Raw genomic sequence first — 20,671 nt, 5'->3', positions numbered from 1 at the left:
TTCCTGGCCTTTGAAAAATCTGCACTCACACCACAGTTTGGAGACTAATGTTTGCTTTTGTAATCTGGACAACCTTCCTCCCAATGCAAGGTTTCAGCATTAGGCTGTTTTTGAACCAGTAGTGAAGATAACCATTTAAAAGCCTTCTATCGCCACTCATTTACATTTTCAGTGTAACTGGACTGAAAAAAAGGACTATTTCTCTATTTTTTTTTAATAACAGCTACCCAAACTATGACCAAAGTGATTTCTTTTAGCCACAATAATCATATATTAAAAACAAGATATTGCCAGTTATAAAAACATGGGGTTAGCTTCCAAAATTAGCAGCTTGGTGATGTTTTTTCTTTTTTTCATGAACAGAATGGCCTGCGATAGTCAAAAATCCCAGCCTAATTCATTGTTTTATTCCATGCTTGCACTAGGGCGTGGTCCTCTACAAGCTCGAACAGCTCTATCTGGTTCTGAGAATTTTATCTGACAAATGATAAGAAAAGTATAATATGGAAGTAATCTCAAGGGGTGTGTGAGCGATTACATATGTATTCATTTGTTCTCTCCCACAGAGATTGCCGTCAGATATTTTGAACCCTTACATTCTAAAAACACACCTATATCCACTAGCCCATCTAAAGGAAACCTAATATTAGGTGTAAATATTAATTCAAGTAAACTTTTCTTGCAGTAAACAATGACTATTATGTTTCCATTCATTGAAGCATACCTACATGACCAGCCTGATGTACAGATGTATATTCAATAACATGTAGGGCCTGCAAAACCCTGTTTAAATTGTTTATTTTTGAAGTTGTTTTCTGTAGGTGATGACCCCTCCCAACATAAAACAAAAAAGTTACAAAATTGTCTATAATCAAAATCATGTGTAAGAGACTTCATAAAAAACAAACATGAACACATACATACACATACAGAAGTGAAGTAACATAAAATTGGCAAACTATTGACCCTGTGAAACTCAGCATTGGGTGCATGCAACCTGACAGTAACTGTAGAATATCTACAAAAAGTCCAATTAAAGAACGATAGCGTCTAACAACTTCAAAACACCTACAACTCCTGCACGTTACATCGTGTGCGACCAGCGAGCACTGTTGGGTGGGGCGCGCCAGATTCCTGACTCTTGTTTCGTGAAGTCGTGTCAAAGGTTCACAGTGTAATACAGCAGGATCCCCGTCAAACAGTTTCAAGAGCAAGACTGTATATTTGAAACATACAAAATAAATTTTTATTATCCATTCTCTTCAGGTCTACATCTCATTAGGATTTCTAGACAATAGCATTGTCAAGTAACACACCCAAATTAATTTCTAATAATTCTGACAGGTGCAACAATACATTTCTGTCAAGTCCAGGTGTCAAAATATAACTGAATGTGAAAAGCAATTTAAATCTTCTTTGTTATTTTTCCAACATAAAAGGGGGAGCCATGGCCCTGGGTCGTAGTGAGAGCTACGTGGGTCATGGCTGTGGGACACATAAACACAGGTGAGGAAGTGGCTTCAGGGCTGGGCCCCGGTGGCTGCAGGGACTTGTGTGGCCAGGGTGTTGGGGGCGGGGATGACGGGTGATCCAGCAATGTTAGCCATGGGCTGTGTGGAGGACATTGAGGTGATGCCTAGAAAAGGAAGAAGGATCATTAATCACCCAGAAAATGCACAATTACAGATAGGAAGGAGATCAAAGAACGGGCATCACAATGGGCTGGATCTTACATCCCAAGTAAAAATATTCATAATCACAAAGTTCAAGCCAGCTAGAATAATACAGGTGTTTTAAAAATGTTCCATAGTTATAATATACAATCAGTACACATCTTCGTACACACGCATGCTGTTAGGTTGCTTCAATTTGTTTCAACTGAACTTTTCTATTTTCAAAAGGAAAAGTGTGAAGCTATCCAGGTGCCATTCTGAGAAAAGTAAATATGAGCAACTCCTGCAGAGCATGCTTTAAAAGCAGCTGCAGCTGATATTATTATGTGCCAAAGTTACCTGATGCAATCTGTAAGAAATGTTGCCACATTACTAATCAGAAAATCACAGCTCTAAACGGTAATGTACTTTATTAATGTTTTTAACACCAGTGCATAACTTTAACTGCAGCCACTGTCAGGTGCTCCTTTAAAAAAAAAAAAGGTCAACAAAGTCACACCTCTACTTTACGGTGAAGGGCTAACTATAGATATCTAACAGAGGTCATCTATCTTCTAGATAATTCTTTGCAAAAGCATCGTGCAGCTAGCAAGACTGTTGTCTGTAAGTGCATGCTACTTTGAACAAGATTACTCACCGGCCATCATACTTGAGGAGCTGACTGGAGTGGAGCTGGCAGCCATCCCTCCAGGAGTGGCCCCCCTTCCCTGATCTTTTACGATGGGATCTGAGAACAAACATGTATGTAAGCAACCACGAAATGTTAAAAAAAAGAAAAGAAAAAGAAAAAAGCAATACATGCAGAGACAGGAAATACAAGACTTACAGAAGTAAGGATGATCCATGGCCTCTCTGGCCGTGAGGCGGGCTTGATGGTCGTAACGCAGCAGTTTGTCAAGGAAGTCTAGAGCCTCTGTACTGACTAGGTGCTGGTTCTCGCTGTGCACAAACCTTTCCCACCTTTTGCGGGAATGCCTAGAAGCAAAAAATTGGCCATTGAGACTTAGTCATAAGCCAAAACACTCAACGGATGCTTTATTAAGAAAAAGCAGCTATGATCTTTTACCTTCCCAGAATGTCATTGAACCGTGGATCCAGCTCAATGTTGTACTTGTCAATGTAGTCATACAGGTCCTCTGTGCCAAGTACTTTTGCAATTCGCACAAGCTGCAAAACAAAAAAATACAAATAATAAAAAAAAAAAAAAAAGCAGTTGGATTACATGAAGCATTTGTTTGACCATGGTGTGTACAGTACAAATACAGGACGACACTTTTTGTTATATTAAGACTGGGCATGTTTGACACTCGTTCTGTTCATTCTGCTTTTAATCATAAAACGTATCAAAGCACGCTTAAAGGAAAATAATTTAAAAACCTGATGATAGTAATTATTGAGGAATCAGATGTTATTTTTATTTAAAAACAAACAAAAACATGTGAGCACAGAGTGGAAGTAGTACAAAGTGAACACTTGAAATATAAAATGATGAAAAAAATAAAAATTTGCTGCATCATACCAACAAAAAACACAGTTCAAGTAGCTGATTTTCTTATCAGTCACACATATTTCCAGAAAATAAAAGCCCACGCGAATAAACATGTAATTTAACGTTCTACTGTGATTCATTATTTTTTATTAGCAAAGACCAAAGGTTTCCTATTTATCGATGGTGGTTTACTTCAACTGGGTGGAGCATCTAGAGAAATGATTAACTGATTGTAGCACAGTCATCGTTATCATAGCTTTTCCTTTAAAAGTATATGAATCAACCTTGTGACCCTTAAACTGGTTTGAAATGCTACAACTGTTTCAGTAAGTAAGAAATACCGATATGAATCATCTGTCGCTCGCTGCATTTTGATATTATAATTCAAGAAATGTAATTACGCTAGATGAATTAATGCTGATAATTACAACTGAAAACTGCATTAGCAGGTGATCAAAAACTAAAATGTACAAATAATCAAATATGGAATACTAATGTTTTATAAGAGAGGTTCAATAAAGGATCCTAACTATTTAGTTACAATAAAGAGGACTTGATGCTAGGCTTCAATTTAATGGACTACTTTAGCGACTTGACCTTAGTCCTAGTGTAGATAAGCAAATCTCCTAACATAACTGACATTACAGACGGGATTAAACTGTGTCATGACGTACGTCCTTACATATGTCGTCACGTCTTGCACCCTTTGTTTTTTTCCTGGTTCATTTAATACATCAAGCTGGCACAAAGTTAATAATAAACAAACCCTGAAGCAATCGCTGCTGGTTTTCCACACAAGGTTACGATGACACCAGCGCCTGCTCTGACAATACTAGTGTGACTGTGTAGAAAATAAAAACACTCTGTATTGTGGAGGAAAAAAAAAAGCTCTGCAGCTCTATTTTGGCCATAAGGTCCCTGACCACACTGACAAGACTATATTTAAAGAACAAAAAAAAAAAAAAAAAAAGGTCATACCTGATCATAGTTGTCATGACCATGAAAGAAAGGTTCCTTCCTGAAGATCATGCTGGCGAGCATGCAACCCAAACTCCACATGTCCAAGCTGTAGTCATACATCTACAAATAATATAAAGAGGGGCACTGGATTGAAGTGGCTTCCTGACTTGATTATATATTGAACACAGACATTTATTTGTCTCTACATGCAGATAGTAATATAAAGAGTTTCACCTGGTAGTCTACCAGCAGTTCAGGTCCTTTGAAGTACCTGGATGCCACTCTCACGTTGTATTCTTGGTTTGGATGGTAGAATTCAGCCAAACCCCAATCGATTAGACGGAGCTGAACAAGAAGAACAAGTCAGAATATGCTGCAATAACTGTATTGGGCTACAAGCAAAAGCTGGTGTGAACCACAAATGATAATGACAATAGCCAACATAATAATACAATACCTTTCTATGTTCATGATCAATCATTACATTGTGTGGCTTGACGTCTCTGTGCATAATTCCCATACTGTGGCAGTAATCCAGAGCCTGCCATTAAAAAAAATAAATAAAAAGATATATATTGATCTAACGTTTCCAATATAACAGAACAGCTGGTGCAATCCACACATACGAAAAACTGCTTACCTTTAAGATTTCGTACATGTAGAACCGTATGTCAAAGTCGGACAGAGTTTGATACAATTGCTGTAAAAGAATAAAAAAACAAGACAAATTAGAGGCAGTTTGGGGGAAAAATAGTAAGATTAACATTTCAAAATTAGCAGTCCACAAAAACACAACATCATTACCTTGAAGTCTGTGTTGTTGACATGTTCAAACACCAGAGCTGGGGTCCGTGACTAAAAGAAAACGGGAAATGTGTGTTTTTGTAAAAAAGTCTTTCGCGTTTATAAGCCTTGAATTATTTTAAGTAGAAAAACAGAACATTACCACAGGGTCCTTGACGATATCTAACAGTGAGATGATATTTGGACCACCCCTCAAATTCTCCAGGATCTTTATTTCTCTCTTGATTTTCTTTTTCTTGACAGGCTATGGACAGGGACGAGGTCTCATGAGGCTTATAAAATCTCAACTGAAGTGACAAGGTGAAATCCACCAACAATCAATCGATAAACATCCATACCTTCAGTATTTTGACGACCACTTTTTCATTGTTTGTGATGTTTATGGCTTCAAACACTTCACTATATTTGCCTCTCCCTAGTTTTCTGACTAGCTGATAGTCGTCTTGGTTGCTGGGGACAAAATTTTTTTTAAAAAGTCAGAGTTAAAAACCTAAGGAAAAAAAAAAAAAACTAAACCAAGGTCACCAACAATAACCCCTTTTCCTTACCCCCATTCAACAACATGGGACTCATAGTCCCAGTATTCCCGAGGTCTCTGTGTGTTTACATCAGGGTAAACTCGAGAGCGGCTTGGAACAGGGCCAGACATATTCTACAAAGGGTCTTCTCTAAATCTCCTGAGATGAGACAGAAAAAGAACAAATGAAATTATACAATAAAGCTCTATTAAAATCACAGGGGCACAAATGTGCAAGACAAATACATACTGATGGTTACATAAGCATTTTTGAGTACTGGTTTAGCATCCAACTGTTATAAACAGCCTTGTATATAAAATGTTGGCCAAATATTGAAATATAAGACAGCACAGCATACCTGGGAGGTTTCCTCCAGGACAATGGTGAAAGGTGAACTGAAACAAAGTTGGCTGAAATGCCTCTACGGTAAGTAAGCTACATAGGAAAACAGACAAAAAAAAATACACACATATATATATTGTTAAAAACCATACCAGTTCTGGGCATTTATTAAATATTACAGGAAGAAATGATGAGCAACGTGTAGCAAAAAGTTTAAGACATATTTAGACTCTCTCAATGGTAGCCTGATTAAAACTTTCAAAAGAAAAATGTGAATATTCCCCACACGCTACAGAAGAGCAGTAATAATATCTTAAGTAAAACAGAGCCATTTTTAAAGTAAAACAGACACGTTTAAACAAAACTAAGGATAGCCCGGGGATGTCTAGTGTGTGGAAATGTGCTGGCGTATAAAATGGAGCAACCTGAATGTTAAATGGGGGCATCCAACCAGTCTAATCAGGAGGTACGGGGTTCAATACAGTCATCACTGGGGGCTACACCAAGCCAGTATCTCCTGTTGAAACGGGGCAGAAATGTAGGTTAATTAAAATCAACAGTATCAATCAGGAAAACACGAGCAGTGTGCTAGCCAACGTACGCCAACCACTATATAACGTTATTAAGCTTATGTCAAATTTACGAGCACACGAGGAGCATCCAGTCGACAAATGATCTATCTGATATGAGACACGCGTTCAGCTGGAGCCAGTTTGCCCGCTTAATACTTTGATGAAGAGGTGAAATGTGCGCACAAGCCTTCTGTGGCCCCACAAGGCCTACTGTGGAGCTAAGAGATAGCCGGGCAGCTGGCTTACATGCTAGTTAGCATTAGCTTCGCCAACTGCAGAGTAAAAAAAGCCGGGTACAAAGTCACAACAAGCTCTCGACCACACTATGGGTCTGTAACGGAAAGAAAATAATAATTCTGCGTTAAAGTAGTAAAACGACTTTCCAATTGGCCATTATTAAAGTGGAACTTCACAAAAAGCTTCGAAAAAATATATTTCTTAAAGCTAAAAAGTGCTAAGCTAACAAGCTAGGGGAGTGAATAGCCAGCTTGGCTGGCGAGGCAACTGGCTGACAACGCCTTGAAAAAACACCCTTGAATCACTGTGATCGAACAGCAGAATGGCGTCGCGGCTGTGTTACTTATCCATAGCCTTTCCTCGTGTGCATAGCACCCACAAATAGCTCTAAACCAACGAATATTTGCGATTAAATAACCCGATTACCTCTCAGCGTTGTTGGGACGTCAATATGGCGATGCTCGAGATCAAGAGCTTAGTGCGAACAGCCTCTCCTGCAGGGGGCGCTCTCTCTTTTCCTTTTCATAGGGAGACTGTAACTCAGTCTGCCACCAACAGGTCTCGCTAGAGGAGGAAACTTTGATCCGGACGTCTCTGTAGTTAAAGCTTTTTAGTTTATGTAAAACTCAGTGTTCGGTTCCACAAGTAGACTAAAACATCCCATCTGTTAAAAACAAGTAAATGTATAAATATAAATAAATGTATTACTGTGTGCATAATATTGTATTTTGGCTTTTTTGTTTCTATTTTGTTTCTATTTTTATTTTTTCTAATATATCTCTAATTCATTTTTTCTTCCTGTACCTTGCGCTTTTGTAACAAGTGAATTTCCCCAGTGTGGGTTTAAGCAAGGGCTATTCCTGTATTTATCTGAGCATCACAAACGGTTTACTCAATTCAATACTGTTATTTTCACATCTGACATTGGGAAAATACCTAAATAATAAATGTAATCATTTAAGGTTGAAATTTGATTACTTTTCTTAAAGTGACCCAAAATACATGAAAATAAAACTCAAATATGACCTTCATTCATTGAGATTTTTTTAGGTCCACTAATGTGCATCAAATCAAGGAAAATGTGTAGTTTTAGGGAATTTTGAAACTGTGAAAATGTACATGCCATGTTTGTCTATCACATGCCCAGGTTCCTGCAGACAAAGGAACCTATTGGTCTTTGAAGGATCACGGTGGAATCGCCAAACAGCATCACAGTAAAACATCAGGGGGAATGATCATAAGTAACGAGGTATGAGGTCTGAAATAAGGTGGGCATAGTGGTAGACTGGTTAACACTGTTGCCTCAGTGCAAAAAGGTTCCTGGTTCATATGCTCGCTGTGGCAATTCTGTGTGGAATTTGCATGCTTGATCTACTTCAGTGTATCTAGAGTGTTTTTCCCCACAGTCCAAAGACTGTCAGGTTAATTGGGGATTCTGAATTTGCAGTCAATATGAAGAAGATAAAATACTTGAAGTGTATGGAATAAAGTTCTGTATGAATATATAGTTAAAGTGTGAATTATAGTAAGAAGAGTGATCATTAAAGCTATACTAAATATAAATGTGTGTACCAGCAGATAACACGTGAGAATATCTAACAATAAACAAACTGTAATCCATCTATTCTGAACTATTGAAGCAGAGATTAAAGGAGGGACTGCGGCAGATCAAGATTATAATGGCATGCGTGTGATTGACCTCTTATCGCTGCTTTGAACGCACAGACAAGTTTGCAATAAGCATTATTTTGCTCTAAGTGTTCATTAACATTGAATAAATATTGATCATCTGTGAAACAATATTTAAGGATAAATCATTCATTTATTAATGCAGAACAGGCTTTGTATATATTCTAAATTGATCTGATCTGTTGTTCAAAATTTAAATTTAAATAGATTCACCTGAAATCTTGCACTCTTCATGACATTTGTAGGACCACAATGAATAAATGGACAATGGAGAAAGGGCGACGCAACAATACATGTTCTGTGGCCATAGAATAGCCTCAGGGGCATTTCTCTGAAAAAAACCTGCCACCTGTAATTAACACATAAATGAGGGGAAGACCAGTGGCTTCTGTGAATGTTAAGAATGATTGTTGTCATACTGAACTGAAATGAATAGGCCTTTGTAAACATATCAGAGCCTTTAACCTAATTGTTGCTCCTCTACGTGCCATTCACGCACTGTTCAACACAAAAAAACAGTCTTTGACTAAAACTCAATTTGATACTTCTTGTGAGAATCTATAATTAACTAAGGCAAGGCCTATTAAAGGTCACAAAGCGAGACAAAGCGGCAGCACATAAAAGCCACCTGACTGCACTCTTACTGACCAACAGTGGACAGACCCAGGACCCAAAGTCAGCAATGAAGATGTAAGTCTGGATGGATTTATTTTGCATTTTAAACTTCTGTAGTTAAAGCTACTTTCGTGTACTAGCCACAAATGAGATATTGCATTAGTTTTGATATAAGTATGTATTTTCTAACTGAAATGTTGAATAATTTTTTCAGCCTCTTGTGTTGCCTGCTCCTGCTTCCATTTGCAGATATGGTGGTGGCAGCTTCTATCAAAGGTAAACCACTGAAAGAGAGTAAATAATTAAATATTGTTCAGGAAACTGTTAATTTTGTAATAAAATTCAAATCTGTCTAACAGGGCAATCCCCAAAAGAAGGTGTGTTAAGCTTTCTACATGGTAAGAACTATTCATGTCGCTAAACAATGCTTGTACCGTTGTTTGAAATGGTCACGAGACTTGTTCACTGCAAATTTGTAGATGCACTAGCACTTACTACAGAAAGGACCACACCTGCAGCCGTCACAGGTCAGTGCTTCCAAATGTTGCTTTCAGATATACTCACATCCTCAAATTACTTTTGGTTCTCTATAAAAATAATCCGGAGTGCATTAAAGAGAACAGAAACATTTCTAGTAATCGTGCTGTTTTTGTTGTTTACTTTTACTTGTTTAATGCAGCACAAAGGACCCCTCTATGTGGCACTGTGAATAAGCAAGACTCAGACGGTACACTTTTTTGTTGTTGTTCTCTTTTTCATTTTTAAAGAGCATCTAAAAACACACTGAACAAAACAAAAGAACTCAAACAAACAAAAAAAGCACAATTACTTTTTCAATAAATGGCTAAAAATTCATTCACAGATATGTCAGATGCCAAATCTACAGAGAGCTCTGAAACCAACAGATGTTCAGGTACGTGAACAATTTGGATGATGTGCAAATTTAGTAAAAAATAATGTAATGCTATATCAGTAAACAAAGATATTTTCTAATATTTCAGAACCTCATGCGTTTGACAAAAATGGAGATGAAAGCAGAGGTGCAGTGCTTTTAATCAAAATTATTAGCCAATTGAATCAAACTGTCTGTATCAGTGCGGTGAATGTGGTGATTCAGATGGCATAGCAATGACTTCCATTCTTCCTAGATGTATCCAAAGACCTTGACAGCGATGAGATCATGATTCCTGGAGCTGTGGCAAAAAATGAGGCTCCGTCAAGGAAGGTGACTGTAGTGGGCAAAGACAGTATGGCAGCGATGGATATGACCAGCAGCCTGGTTCAGGACTATGGGAGCAGGGAGCATAGTTTGATTCAAGGAGAACTCCAAGCAAGCAGAGACAGTGAGGAAGGAAGGATAACAAATGCTTGGGAGGGTGGCGGTCAAAGCACCAATCTCCAAAGGTGGGCCACACGAGGAAAAGTTAATGGGATGAGTGGTATGTTGGTCCATGGCCAAATCAGAGAAAGGCCAAATTGGGATAGTTTGGAGGACAGCAGTGAGAGCCTGGCTGGAGTGAGCACCAATAAACAAACGGACTATGATGGTAAGCCCATATTCTGTATGACATATTTCCAGGAGTTATGCTGTGAGAAATAAAAAAGCTATACAATTGTTAATATTCCCACAGAAACCAGAGAATATATGAGCTCTGAAACCTATCCAGTTGGTAAGAATTTGTTGTTCTCTTAATTACTAATGTAATGCACACAGTGACTGTTTCCAGAGGGTTATATCAGTGTTTGTGAACCTATCATTTCTTTGCTTTAGTCCCACAAGAGCACAGGCCCAGCAGCTTGCCCATTCCATCCAAGAGCCATGTCGCTTGATGAGCACACAGAGGTCAGTTTCCTCTGGATTTGAATCACATTTCAAGTATAACTCCAAGTAACCAACCTGACTTAGAAAACCACTGATGCCACATTGCCCGACTTAATTCCTCACATTTCCTTCACTTAAGATGAACCAGTTTTCTATATCTGGCTTGTGTTCCACATGTTCTGATTGCAGTTTTAACATTTTTCCTCTCTATTTTCAGATTGCATGTCTTCCTTATGAATCACGGATCACTGTCTGTTGACTCAGGAGACTCAACTCAAGACAGTTTGCTTCCACATCCGGATGCTGCAGGGACTTTTTATATCCAAAATTAGAATTTCAGCACACGTTTTTGTTCTCTGATCAAACAAACAAATGTAAAAAAGAAATATGTTTTGATTTAACCTGTGCTGGGTGTGTTGGTGTAAGCTGTCAGAGTGTGATGAAAATAAAGCCAACATCAATGAAATCATAAATGAAGCAATGCAATTACTTTTGAAGACTTGACAGGATCTGTCTGAGCCAAAAATCTGGTTTTAAAATGTAGTTTCATTTATTATTAGTTAGATACAAATACATATCATAAAACAGCCTAAAACAGGAATGTGAAGCAGCAAAGATTACATTTAGTGCCAGGCAGTACTCACTGAATACAACATCAATCAATTAATGCAGAATAAACAAATTATTTGCGAGTAAATGTGACAAATCTTAGTTTATATTTTACATTGTGGAGCTAATTACAAACAGGACACTGTCAGCACTTGTTATTCAGTCATTTCCTATAGTGCCGAAGTTCACTGTAAACATCTGACTGGACTCCATGTAACTCCTACAGAAAAGTCAAAGCAATGCATCATTGTAATACATATAATATACATTATATGTATTGTTTTGTTTCAAGTGTGTTTTTAGTTATTCATTTTTTATTTTTAAAAGAGTCTATACATCACCTGGTATGGAGATTCTGTGACCTCTGTTGCCATTTTCTTTGAAATTGATGATGGTACACTTCTTTTGCCTGATAGGAGATTCAGAAGTGTCAGGTTAATGCCCGTTTGGCATAACACCACTAGGCAAACATACACATGTAAAGAAAGGCACACGAATACAGTGCTCACCACTGTGTGATTCCCATTCCCTCTTTCTCCTCTGATGAGTCGCAAAGCAAAATACAGAAATAGTGATAAAGATGGTCAAGATGATGTCAGAGGCAATAATGCCTATTACAGATTCCATGTTTATCAGGTAACAGGAACCACATTCTGTTAAAACAAAAAAACCCCAACAACATATGATTGAAATACAAAAGCCAAACACACACATCATACAGGAGCAAAGAGTTAAAGCTAGATACCTTGCTGTCCTTCTGATGAGCCTGCGAGAAAAAGAATAAACGAACCTCAGTTTATAAAAAGGATCGAGGGTAGTCCTGTGTTCCTTTGCTACCATCGCTATAGATGTTCAAAACCAAAATATACGCTACTCACCAAACAACGAACCCACAATACAGAGAGCATCAGACATCTTCTAAAGTTTTTGGTTTCTGGTCTAAGAGGAAATGAGACAGGGAGGGTGAGAGCCTCCGGTCCTTCTGTTCTCTTTCGCTAGGCTCTCGCACCTAGATATCGAAAGGTAGAAGGGTTCTCTGGTAAAGGGCTGTCCACAGGGAGTGTTGTCAGGGTGTCAGGATTTGTGAGCATATGACTGTGATAGCAGGAGAAGTGAGTCCACTCAGAGAAGAGGAAGCTGGTGGTTCTGTTTTTGCCACATTCTTATGAGGAATGCTGCTCTATAAAAAGAAAATATTTGACTTTAATCCTTTAATTTATTTTAATTTTAATTTTTAGCGATGTTTTCATAAAAATAAAATCTAGGCTAGACAAAGATAAGGAGCTGTGTGAGGTCAGTTTCATTACACCTTCAGTTTCTGCAGAAATACGTGTGATAGTATCTCTGTATAGAGCGTTTCCGCATGACCTGTGGTTTAGTGCGAGCGGTTGGCCACAGTAAGAGCTACCTAGTCTCTGAGCCGCTTTAAAACCACCGGTTTATCTATAAGTCGGGTGTACTGTCAGTAAAAATGAAAGCTTCACTGTTATTGTCATGCAGATTCCCACATTTAACCAAATATACACATTACTGTTCATTACTGTTAGTAATTAAGAGGGTTAGTAGCAACTGGGTGCTGCGTTTGAAGAAATCAGGACACCCAGTGATATATTGAGCACAAATTCAGAATCAGTGAGTGTATGAACATTAAAACAAGAGACAAATTCAAGCATTTTGACTGTTTCTGATAATTACCAGTGAAACATCGTTGAAGTTTTGTATTTACTTTCACTTTACAGATTTAAGAAAGAAACAAAACCACAATCAAAACAAAACATGAGGAAAACAGAAAATCATAATCATAATAAATAACTTAACATGTTCGAAGAAGGAGTAGGAAGTGTCAAGGGGGCCCAGGGGCCAGTATGCGGGAGTGGACCCAAATGCAGACACGAGCAGGACAGTGATAAGATTTTAACAAACTTTATTGGGTGCATAGAGAAGCAAGATAATAAGATGTGGGGACATAGTGTGAGTCTCTGACATGAAGGCATTGAAACAGAGGGAGAACTAAGTTAGATGTTGAGTGGGGAGAGCAATTACTGGGGAAAAGGTGAACACTGAATTTGCGGCCTTATTTGCAGGAGGAGAGCATGGAGCTCTGAGGAGGGTAGCCAAAACTTGAGCTGCACACGAGTTACGCGGTGTCATGTCAGAGAAACTGAAGGCACAAGGAAATCAAGGCAAGTAAAGAGCATAGACATAAAGATACGAAGCAATGAGGCCTGGTTACCACCATGACGTAGCTGACAAACTGGCGGAGAGTGGATGACTGCGCTTAGCTATTGCCTCGCTGATTGCCGTCAATGGATGGGAGGTGAGCAAAACATGGAGGTGTTGACTTTATATGATCCAATATAGCATGGAGCTAGCTTGCGAGAGAGTGATTTGAGAGGAATGTCTCTGGCAGCAAGCCCTGGTGCATACTTGGGGTTTGGTCTTCTCAGCCGATCCCCGTAGCAGCGCTGTCCATCAGCGGTCCTTAGTAATGCTTCCAGAGTCCAGGAAGCATTGTCAACAACCGAAAGTTGTCGAACATGTCGAAAACTTTCGGTTTGACCATTGGATAGCCGGTGGTATCCGGTGCTAAGGCTTACTTTGGCTCCCAGGGAGGTGCAGAAGGTCTTCCAGACCTTTGAAGTGAACTGAGGACCTCTGTCAGAGACCTTATGGAGTCTGTGGAGTCTGAAAACATGATCAACAAAGAGCTTGGCGTTTTCGGAGGCAGAGGAGAGTTTGTCCAGAGAGACAAAATGGCCTGACTTGGAGAACCTGTCAATTGCAGGGAGAATTACGGACCGGAGGAAACAGGCTGAAGTAAACCTGATGGTCATTGATGGTCATTGAGTGCTACTTTTGTTTTGTGCACTGGTGGAACAGGGAACTTTATAGCCTTTAACATCACTTTGTAGAGTTCCCCACCAAAAGTAACGTCTGATAAATGGGGGTGACAGGTGACATGTGAACCCAATGAAGTGGAGACATAGCGATGATCAGGTGGCTCAGAGCATAAACCTGAACTGATGTCTTATCAGGTGACACTCTTGACCTTTATTCAATTACTTAGAAATTAATTACTTGGAAGACTGTTTTTAAAATATAAAACAAAATAAATAAAATATAAAATATAAAATATAAAAATAATTTCAAATACACTTTTTTACACAAACACAGATTAACAGGGAAATGTTGTGTTGTGTAACATTTTCTGTTAATTAACAAAGAAACAGGCAGCAAGGCATATTTGCTACATATCACCGGAAGTTTAGCTTTAAAAGTTGACATCATCCACAAAACTGTGAAAGTAAATGGCTCACAAGGTAATAAGAGACGGTTGAAAGGAGACACTGTACATCAATCAAGCACACTGTGTACTTGAGATCAGGCACATAAGTAAAGAGATATGAAATCACTTTGGTTAGCATTTTTCATTCTGTGTTTGCCCGAAAGGACAAAGTAGAGCCATGTTAACCACACAGTGGCTTCAACACACAGCGGAACCACGCTCCAAATCTAATCATGTCTTACACGTCTGAAATCTAATCAGGTCTTAAATGTCAGCTACAGAATGACAAAGTAGATGAAAGCAAGAAACAAACAGAAAGTAATGAGCAACTGAACAATCTGTGAAGCTATACAATGTAGAAAAACAAGACTAAGTTAACTGCCTAAAAACCATATAAATGTGTTCTGTGAACATGTCTGAAGATGAAATATTCCTCCATCTTTAAAAAAAAGAAAAAGAAAAACTTACCAGACACAAGAATGTTTTAGCTTTCTTTTATTAATGTGCTTTTTTTAAGCATTACTTTTTATACATTTTACAGTTTGTAAATATAATATGAACATTTGCACAACATCTCCATGTCCCGGTTAAACTATTTAGATAGTTTGCTACCACTACCCACCTTCAGGGGGTGCTGTATCCTCCAGTACAATCTGTGTCAAAATTGTTTATAGTTAACATTAAATAACACTGCTGGAAAATATTAAAGGAAGATTTAAACCACACATCTGATGTCCGTGAATAAAATACTCCTTGTATATTATTTTTTGTAATCAAAATGCTGTAACAATGGTTTGAGGGCTGATTATGCAAAATCAGAGCAAAAATTAAAGTTAAGATTGCTCAAATGTTTCCTTGATGGTTTTTAACAGTGTATTTGAATGTTAACCATATGCAATTATTATTATCACACACAATTATTATTATAAAAATACAGTATTATTGTAGGGTCCTTATTTTACAATAAACAGGCAACTGTTGCTGTGAAATGGTACTATAAAGATAAAACTGGACTGCCTTTTTCAAAGTCTCTACTAAATAAACTGAAACACATCTTATCTAACTTTGTAACATATTTAAAATCACAGTCCACATTGTATGAGTATGAAATCCCATTTATGAGACTCTTTTATTTATTTTTTGTAGTATGAATTAACAGGTTGAAGTCTAAGTACAATTGGCTAAGAAGTAAGATATAAAATGTGTAAAACAATGTGTTCATGTTAACTTAAAATGTAATAGTTAAAGATTCTTTTGTATAATTAATTTTCAGAGAAGATTTCTTTAAAAAAGGTAAACAGTTTTCTACAAGAAAGTTGAAAGTGTTTTCATGCACTGCACCATCCTTTTAGCTCTTGCAGTTGGCCCGGACATTCATATACACTTTGTGAGCTGTGAAGAAATCAGACAAGAGACAGCACAATGGAGAAAAGCTATTAGTTGAAAGTATATACACTCGATGCTAAAATCACACATAACATAAGAAGTCAGTTTGATGAATATAGTAAAAATATAGTTGAGAAACAGTCTTATAGGTGAATATGAAAGAAAAAAGAAGAAATCCAACGTGATAAAATAAAAGGGCTTCCAGGGACCGGCGAGCCCTTCACCATCATCTTACCATTATCTATCTTTTGACGCCGAAAACTGGCACATCGGTATGTTACAACGACAATAATAAGGGTCAGCACCACATCTGCACAGATGATGCCTGCTATTGTTCCTGGCTCAATCCTATAGCAAGACACTGTGCTGTCTGGTAAATACAAAAAGTGAGAAACAGACAGTTAGACAGAAATGTAGTGGGAAGAAAGAAAAAAAACCCAAGAGATGCAGGGAAAAACTGAGTCATCACGACTGGTTGCCTAGTTCTGCATTTACTTTTATTTTTATTTTTTTCTCTAAACATTAAGATTCATTTTTTTAAAATGCATTTAGGAAGTTGACACATCATCTTTTTTGATACTTACCAGCAAGTGCTGGAGCAAGGCCTTAGAGAAAGAAAGGGAACAAAGAGGGATATGTTAGTTGAAACTTACTTTAAGCTCCTGTAACAAGTCAGTTAAGTTTCCGTTGTGCACAGCAGCTTGTGGTTTTACTTTCCTGTGTAAGACCACCTTCATTTTGAGCGTGTGTACAAAAAGAAAAGAGAAATACTATTAAATCATCCTTACTGAAAAAAAACCCAAATAGGACAACGGTGAGGAATTTGTTATTTGCCATTGCCACGAAGGTCGGCTCAGTTATGTTCTATCTGAAAGACAAGAAGAGACCAAACATTGTCCTATATTACATGTTCCAAAGATGTGGAGAATAAAGTTCATGTTACAGTATCTATTCTTCGAATTTTGATACATTTTAATTTTTGTATTAAGGACAGAACATCTGAAATGTCTCAGAACTGTAGGCTTGACCTCTTTTGTATACTCTACATCACAACGAGACATGATGGACTGTGTGGGTAGTTACAAAGCGATAGAGATAAAATTAGTAAATGAAAAATTCAGAAAATGTTAACATATCTCTAAATCATTACGGTTATTTAAAAAAAAAAAAAAGATTTAGCTCAAGCAACTGCATTTCATATGCAAACATTTCCTGTTCACAACTTCATAAATCCAACCTTTCCTCGAATAATCTAACGATTAAAAACATTCTGACAGATTAAATCTTTAAAAGTAATGAAAGTAAATGGGAGTCCAAAAAATTGTACCTTCTCTGGTTTGCTGATCTGCCTTCTGCTATCCAAAACATGGTGTGACTTCCTATTCATTTTCTCCTCTGACATCTCTGACGTCAAACTTTCTAACTTCCTTTGGTGGGCTGAAGCACCGTCTGCAAGCTTGTCTCCACTACAGATTATTTAATAACAGTTGAGCTCTGACAGAGTGAATCTGTATTTAATGGAGTACAACATTGTTTCCAAAAAACCCACAATATATCCAATGTTGAAAGGAAGAATGTGGGAATCAGTTGTATTTATTTACTACAGTCCATTGCTGCTGTTAGCTGTTGTAGCTGCTGAATGTGGTTTTGGGTTTCTGTTTTTTTCAAATGTTTTTGCTGTCAGCGTTCACACTGACAGAAACTGTGGGTTGTTAAATGTCACCACTGCTGATGCTTACAACATAACTCTTGGCTACTCCTGAAAGCTAGAAAAGAAAAAAGAAAATAAAAGTTATATTTTATTTAATATGTATATAATCGTAAAATGATATTTCAAGATTCATTTGAATAAACTGTAATAAATACATTTCACTGAATCCCTTCTTCCAGCGATTCAGATTTTGAGTTTCGTAAAATTCTTTATTTACACATTTTATCCAGTGGTTGCAAAATAAATCTTGTATTTTGTTCAGTGCGGTTTGACTTCGGTTTCGGTTCAGGTCAGCAATATTGCACTGCCACCTGCTATATTCTAGTTGTACAACAGCAGAGGGAGCTGCAGGCCTTCTCATAGAATGACCAAGCTCATCTGTTAGAGCAAAGATCAATAAATGAGCAGAAAACATAAAGGGGAAATAGCAGGACTAAACACTTAAATTGAAGTAAAACAGTTAAAAGACCACAGAAAAATAAAGGTGCACATTGATGCACACATGGCTACGACTGCTTTCTTGTTGTCTCTTCTGTAAACAAGCTTTGTAGCCACAAAAGCAGTGAATGTACAACCTGTGGGTGAGGTTAGTTACCTTATAGAGCAGGAGTGTCAAACTCAAATACACAGTGGGCCAAAATTCAAAACTGGAACAAAGTTGCGGGCTAACATTAATATTTATTGAAAAAAAATTTTTCCTCCAGATTTAAGAATGAATCTCTTCTTATGGACTCAAACAAGTTTTGCTGAAAAACTGAATATGGAACAAGCAAAGCGTAATACTAAACAATATATATATTAGCTGTATAATACCAGTAGGCCAGCTCTAATAGTAATTTTGTATGGCTTCGCGGGCCAAATGTAATTAGGCTGCGGGCCAAATTTGGCCCGCGGGCCAGAGTTTGACACCTATGTTATAGAGGATTGTGAAAAGCACAGAGTACTGCTTATACCACATCTATAATGTTAGAAGGGGAAAAAAACACTTCCCTGTTTTATTTAATTTAGCATTACATTTCTTCATTGATATTTATTATTGGTCTGAAATTTGTACTTCCACTTTTTCCTTCTATTCTAATTAATATCCATCCATTCTCTTCTGCTTATCCAATTCATGGTTGATTTGAATGGGCAATTTGGAATCACCAATTAACCTAATCCAAGTAATTTCTAGACTTTGGACTGAGGAAACCAGAGTAACCAGAGTACGGGGAGAACATGGCAGCAGACTCAGAACCTTCTTGATCTGACGCAACATATAATATAATAAAACAACATAGTTCAACATTTGAGTCTTGAAATACTTTGGGTTTGTTGGTTACTATTTTAGTAAAGCGATCCACTAGCCACTTCATTAGGTACACTTTGCTAGTATCAGGTTGGACCTCCTTTTGCCTTCAGAAGTGCTCTAATTATTCATGACACTGATTCAACAAGCTAGAAACATTCCTGAGAGATTTTGGTCCATATTGACATGATAACATCACACAGTTGCTGCAGATTTTGTTAGCTGCAAATCCATAATGACCATTTGAGAAAAGTGAACTCATTCTCATGATCAATAAACTAGTTTGAGATCATTTATGCTTTGTGACATAGTGTATTTTCCTGCTCCATGCAGCCATCAGAAGATGGGTACAGCAGTCATAAAGGTAAGCAAAAATACTCAGGTTATGCTGTGGTGTTTAAACAGTGTCTATTGATACTAAAGGTCTGAAAGTGTGCCAAGAAAACAACCTCAACATCATTACACCAACACCACCCACCAGAACGACTGATACAAAGCAGGATGGTGGTGACCCCGCCATCAAAATGTTGCAGCAGAAATCACAGGCAATGTTTTTACAGTTTTTACAGTTTTCTGTTGTCCGTGTTCGGTGAGCCTGTGTAACCTGTAGCCTCAGTTTCCTGTTCTTAGCTGTGTGAGTGGCACCCTGTGTGGTCTTCTGCTGTTGCAGCCCATCTGCTTTAAGATTCGACATGTGTGTTCAGAGATGCTCTTCTGTAGTTCAGTTGAAAACTGTTGTGATTTGATTTACTTTCGCCACTGACCTCTGGCATGAACAAGACATGTTCACTACCACTCACTGGACATGTTCTTTTTTTGGACCATTCTCTGTAAACCCTAGAGATGGTTGTGTGGGAAAATCCCAGTACATCAGCAGTTTCTGAAATACTCAGATCAGTCAGTATGGCACCAGCGACTGTGCCATAGTCAGCGTCATTTAAGTCACTTACCTTCCCCATTCTTATGCTCAGTATTAACTTCAGACAGTCTTGACCGTGTCCATGTCACTCAGTTGCTTTTGTGTGATTGGCTAATTTTGATATTAATGAGCAGGTGATTTGGGTGTAACTAATATTGTGGCCACTGAGTGTATATCTATTATGTTAGCATTAAAGATATTATTCAGCAAATTAACTACAGATTCTCATTATCCTTTAAATAGCCTCCTTAAGAAGAATACTGTTACTTGTAGACACTTATCTCTTCTGAATATGTGAAGATAAGGGGACATCAAAGAACTGCCATATCTTTGACGGTTACATAGTTACTGTGACTTAATCTAATAACATAAGTAAAGTGACTAAGAAAGTAAGTTAAAATCTTTAAAATCCCCATATCTTTAAATAGTTAGCAAAAATACTTTTAACATAATTTTGGAGCCCTGTAAATAGTTGCTACCAAAACATGAGAAGAAGTCCCCAGAGGTTGATTGTTTACCCTGAAAAGATTCTCTGAAGAATGATGCATAACTTTCTCTGAAAGGAGCTTATTCGTTTTCTTTCTGACTAGGAAAAGTGTAGCTGAGCATGTGGCAGACCTGAGGTATTTCCAGTAGTTATGTGTACAGGTATACTGGCATTAGCAGAGCAAATGTGGGATGTAGAATATAGATCAAACCATCTGGAGAATTTACTGAGAGGTGGAGCCAGCACTCTTGGTTAGGCTTTGGG

At 37.7% G+C, this 20,671-nt stretch overlaps 4 protein-coding genes across 4 annotated transcripts; 1 reads left to right on the top strand and 3 right to left on the bottom strand.

Annotated features, from left to right (window-relative positions):
- Positions 1-782: 782 nt before the first annotated feature.
- LOC102780144 (casein kinase II subunit alpha) lies at positions 783-7,107 on the bottom strand. Its single transcript, XM_006801446.2, has 15 exons — positions 7,022-7,107; positions 6,212-6,303; positions 5,803-5,879; positions 5,475-5,603; positions 5,265-5,376; positions 5,069-5,170; positions 4,927-4,977; positions 4,763-4,822; positions 4,580-4,663; positions 4,357-4,467; positions 4,141-4,242; positions 2,740-2,840; positions 2,500-2,648; positions 2,311-2,400; positions 783-1,636 (listed from the first exon to the last, which is right to left on the bottom strand). Exons 4-15 carry the CDS (start codon positions 5,573-5,575, stop codon positions 1,521-1,523), a joined length of 1,179 nt encoding a protein of 392 aa, XP_006801509.1. The 5' UTR covers positions 5,576-5,603; positions 5,803-5,879; positions 6,212-6,303; positions 7,022-7,107; the 3' UTR covers positions 783-1,520.
- Positions 7,108-7,757: 650 nt separating this feature from the next.
- Positions 7,758-11,020, top strand: LOC102781001 (uncharacterized). The gene is made up of 12 exons (XM_087848136.1): positions 7,758-7,844; positions 8,939-8,974; positions 9,114-9,175; positions 9,259-9,297; positions 9,379-9,426; positions 9,579-9,626; positions 9,762-9,812; positions 9,901-9,939; positions 10,048-10,446; positions 10,531-10,569; positions 10,671-10,742; positions 10,939-11,020. Exons 2-11 carry the CDS (start codon positions 8,967-8,969, stop codon positions 10,727-10,729), a joined length of 792 nt encoding a protein of 263 aa, XP_087704262.1. The 5' UTR covers positions 7,758-7,844; positions 8,939-8,966; the 3' UTR covers positions 10,730-10,742; positions 10,939-11,020.
- Positions 11,021-11,254: 234 nt separating this feature from the next.
- On the bottom strand, positions 11,255-12,294 carry tyrobp (transmembrane immune signaling adaptor TYROBP). Its single transcript, XM_006801448.1, has 5 exons — positions 12,209-12,294; positions 12,076-12,096; positions 11,840-11,983; positions 11,672-11,739; positions 11,255-11,550 (listed from the first exon to the last, which is right to left on the bottom strand). Exons 1-5 carry the CDS (start codon positions 12,243-12,245, stop codon positions 11,494-11,496), a joined length of 327 nt encoding a protein of 108 aa, XP_006801511.1. The 5' UTR covers positions 12,246-12,294; the 3' UTR covers positions 11,255-11,493.
- A 2,800-nt stretch (positions 12,295-15,094) lies between these two features.
- hcst (hematopoietic cell signal transducer) lies at positions 15,095-17,358 on the bottom strand. The gene is made up of 5 exons (XM_035912340.2): positions 17,330-17,358; positions 16,791-16,870; positions 16,587-16,607; positions 16,238-16,372; positions 15,095-16,008 (listed from the first exon to the last, which is right to left on the bottom strand). The coding sequence occupies exons 2-5, from the start codon at positions 16,837-16,839 to the stop codon at positions 15,965-15,967; spliced, it is 249 nt and encodes an 82-aa protein (XP_035768233.1). The 5' UTR covers positions 16,840-16,870; positions 17,330-17,358; the 3' UTR covers positions 15,095-15,964.
- Positions 17,359-20,671: the final 3,313 nt, after the last annotated feature.

This window comes from Neolamprologus brichardi, chromosome 11, assembly GCF_056152115.1.
Source record: "Neolamprologus brichardi isolate AB-2024 chromosome 11, ASM5615211v1, whole genome shotgun sequence".
Taxonomy (NCBI): domain Eukaryota; kingdom Metazoa; phylum Chordata; class Actinopteri; order Cichliformes; family Cichlidae; genus Neolamprologus; species Neolamprologus brichardi.
This window is presented reverse-complemented; position numbering and strand designations above follow the sequence as displayed.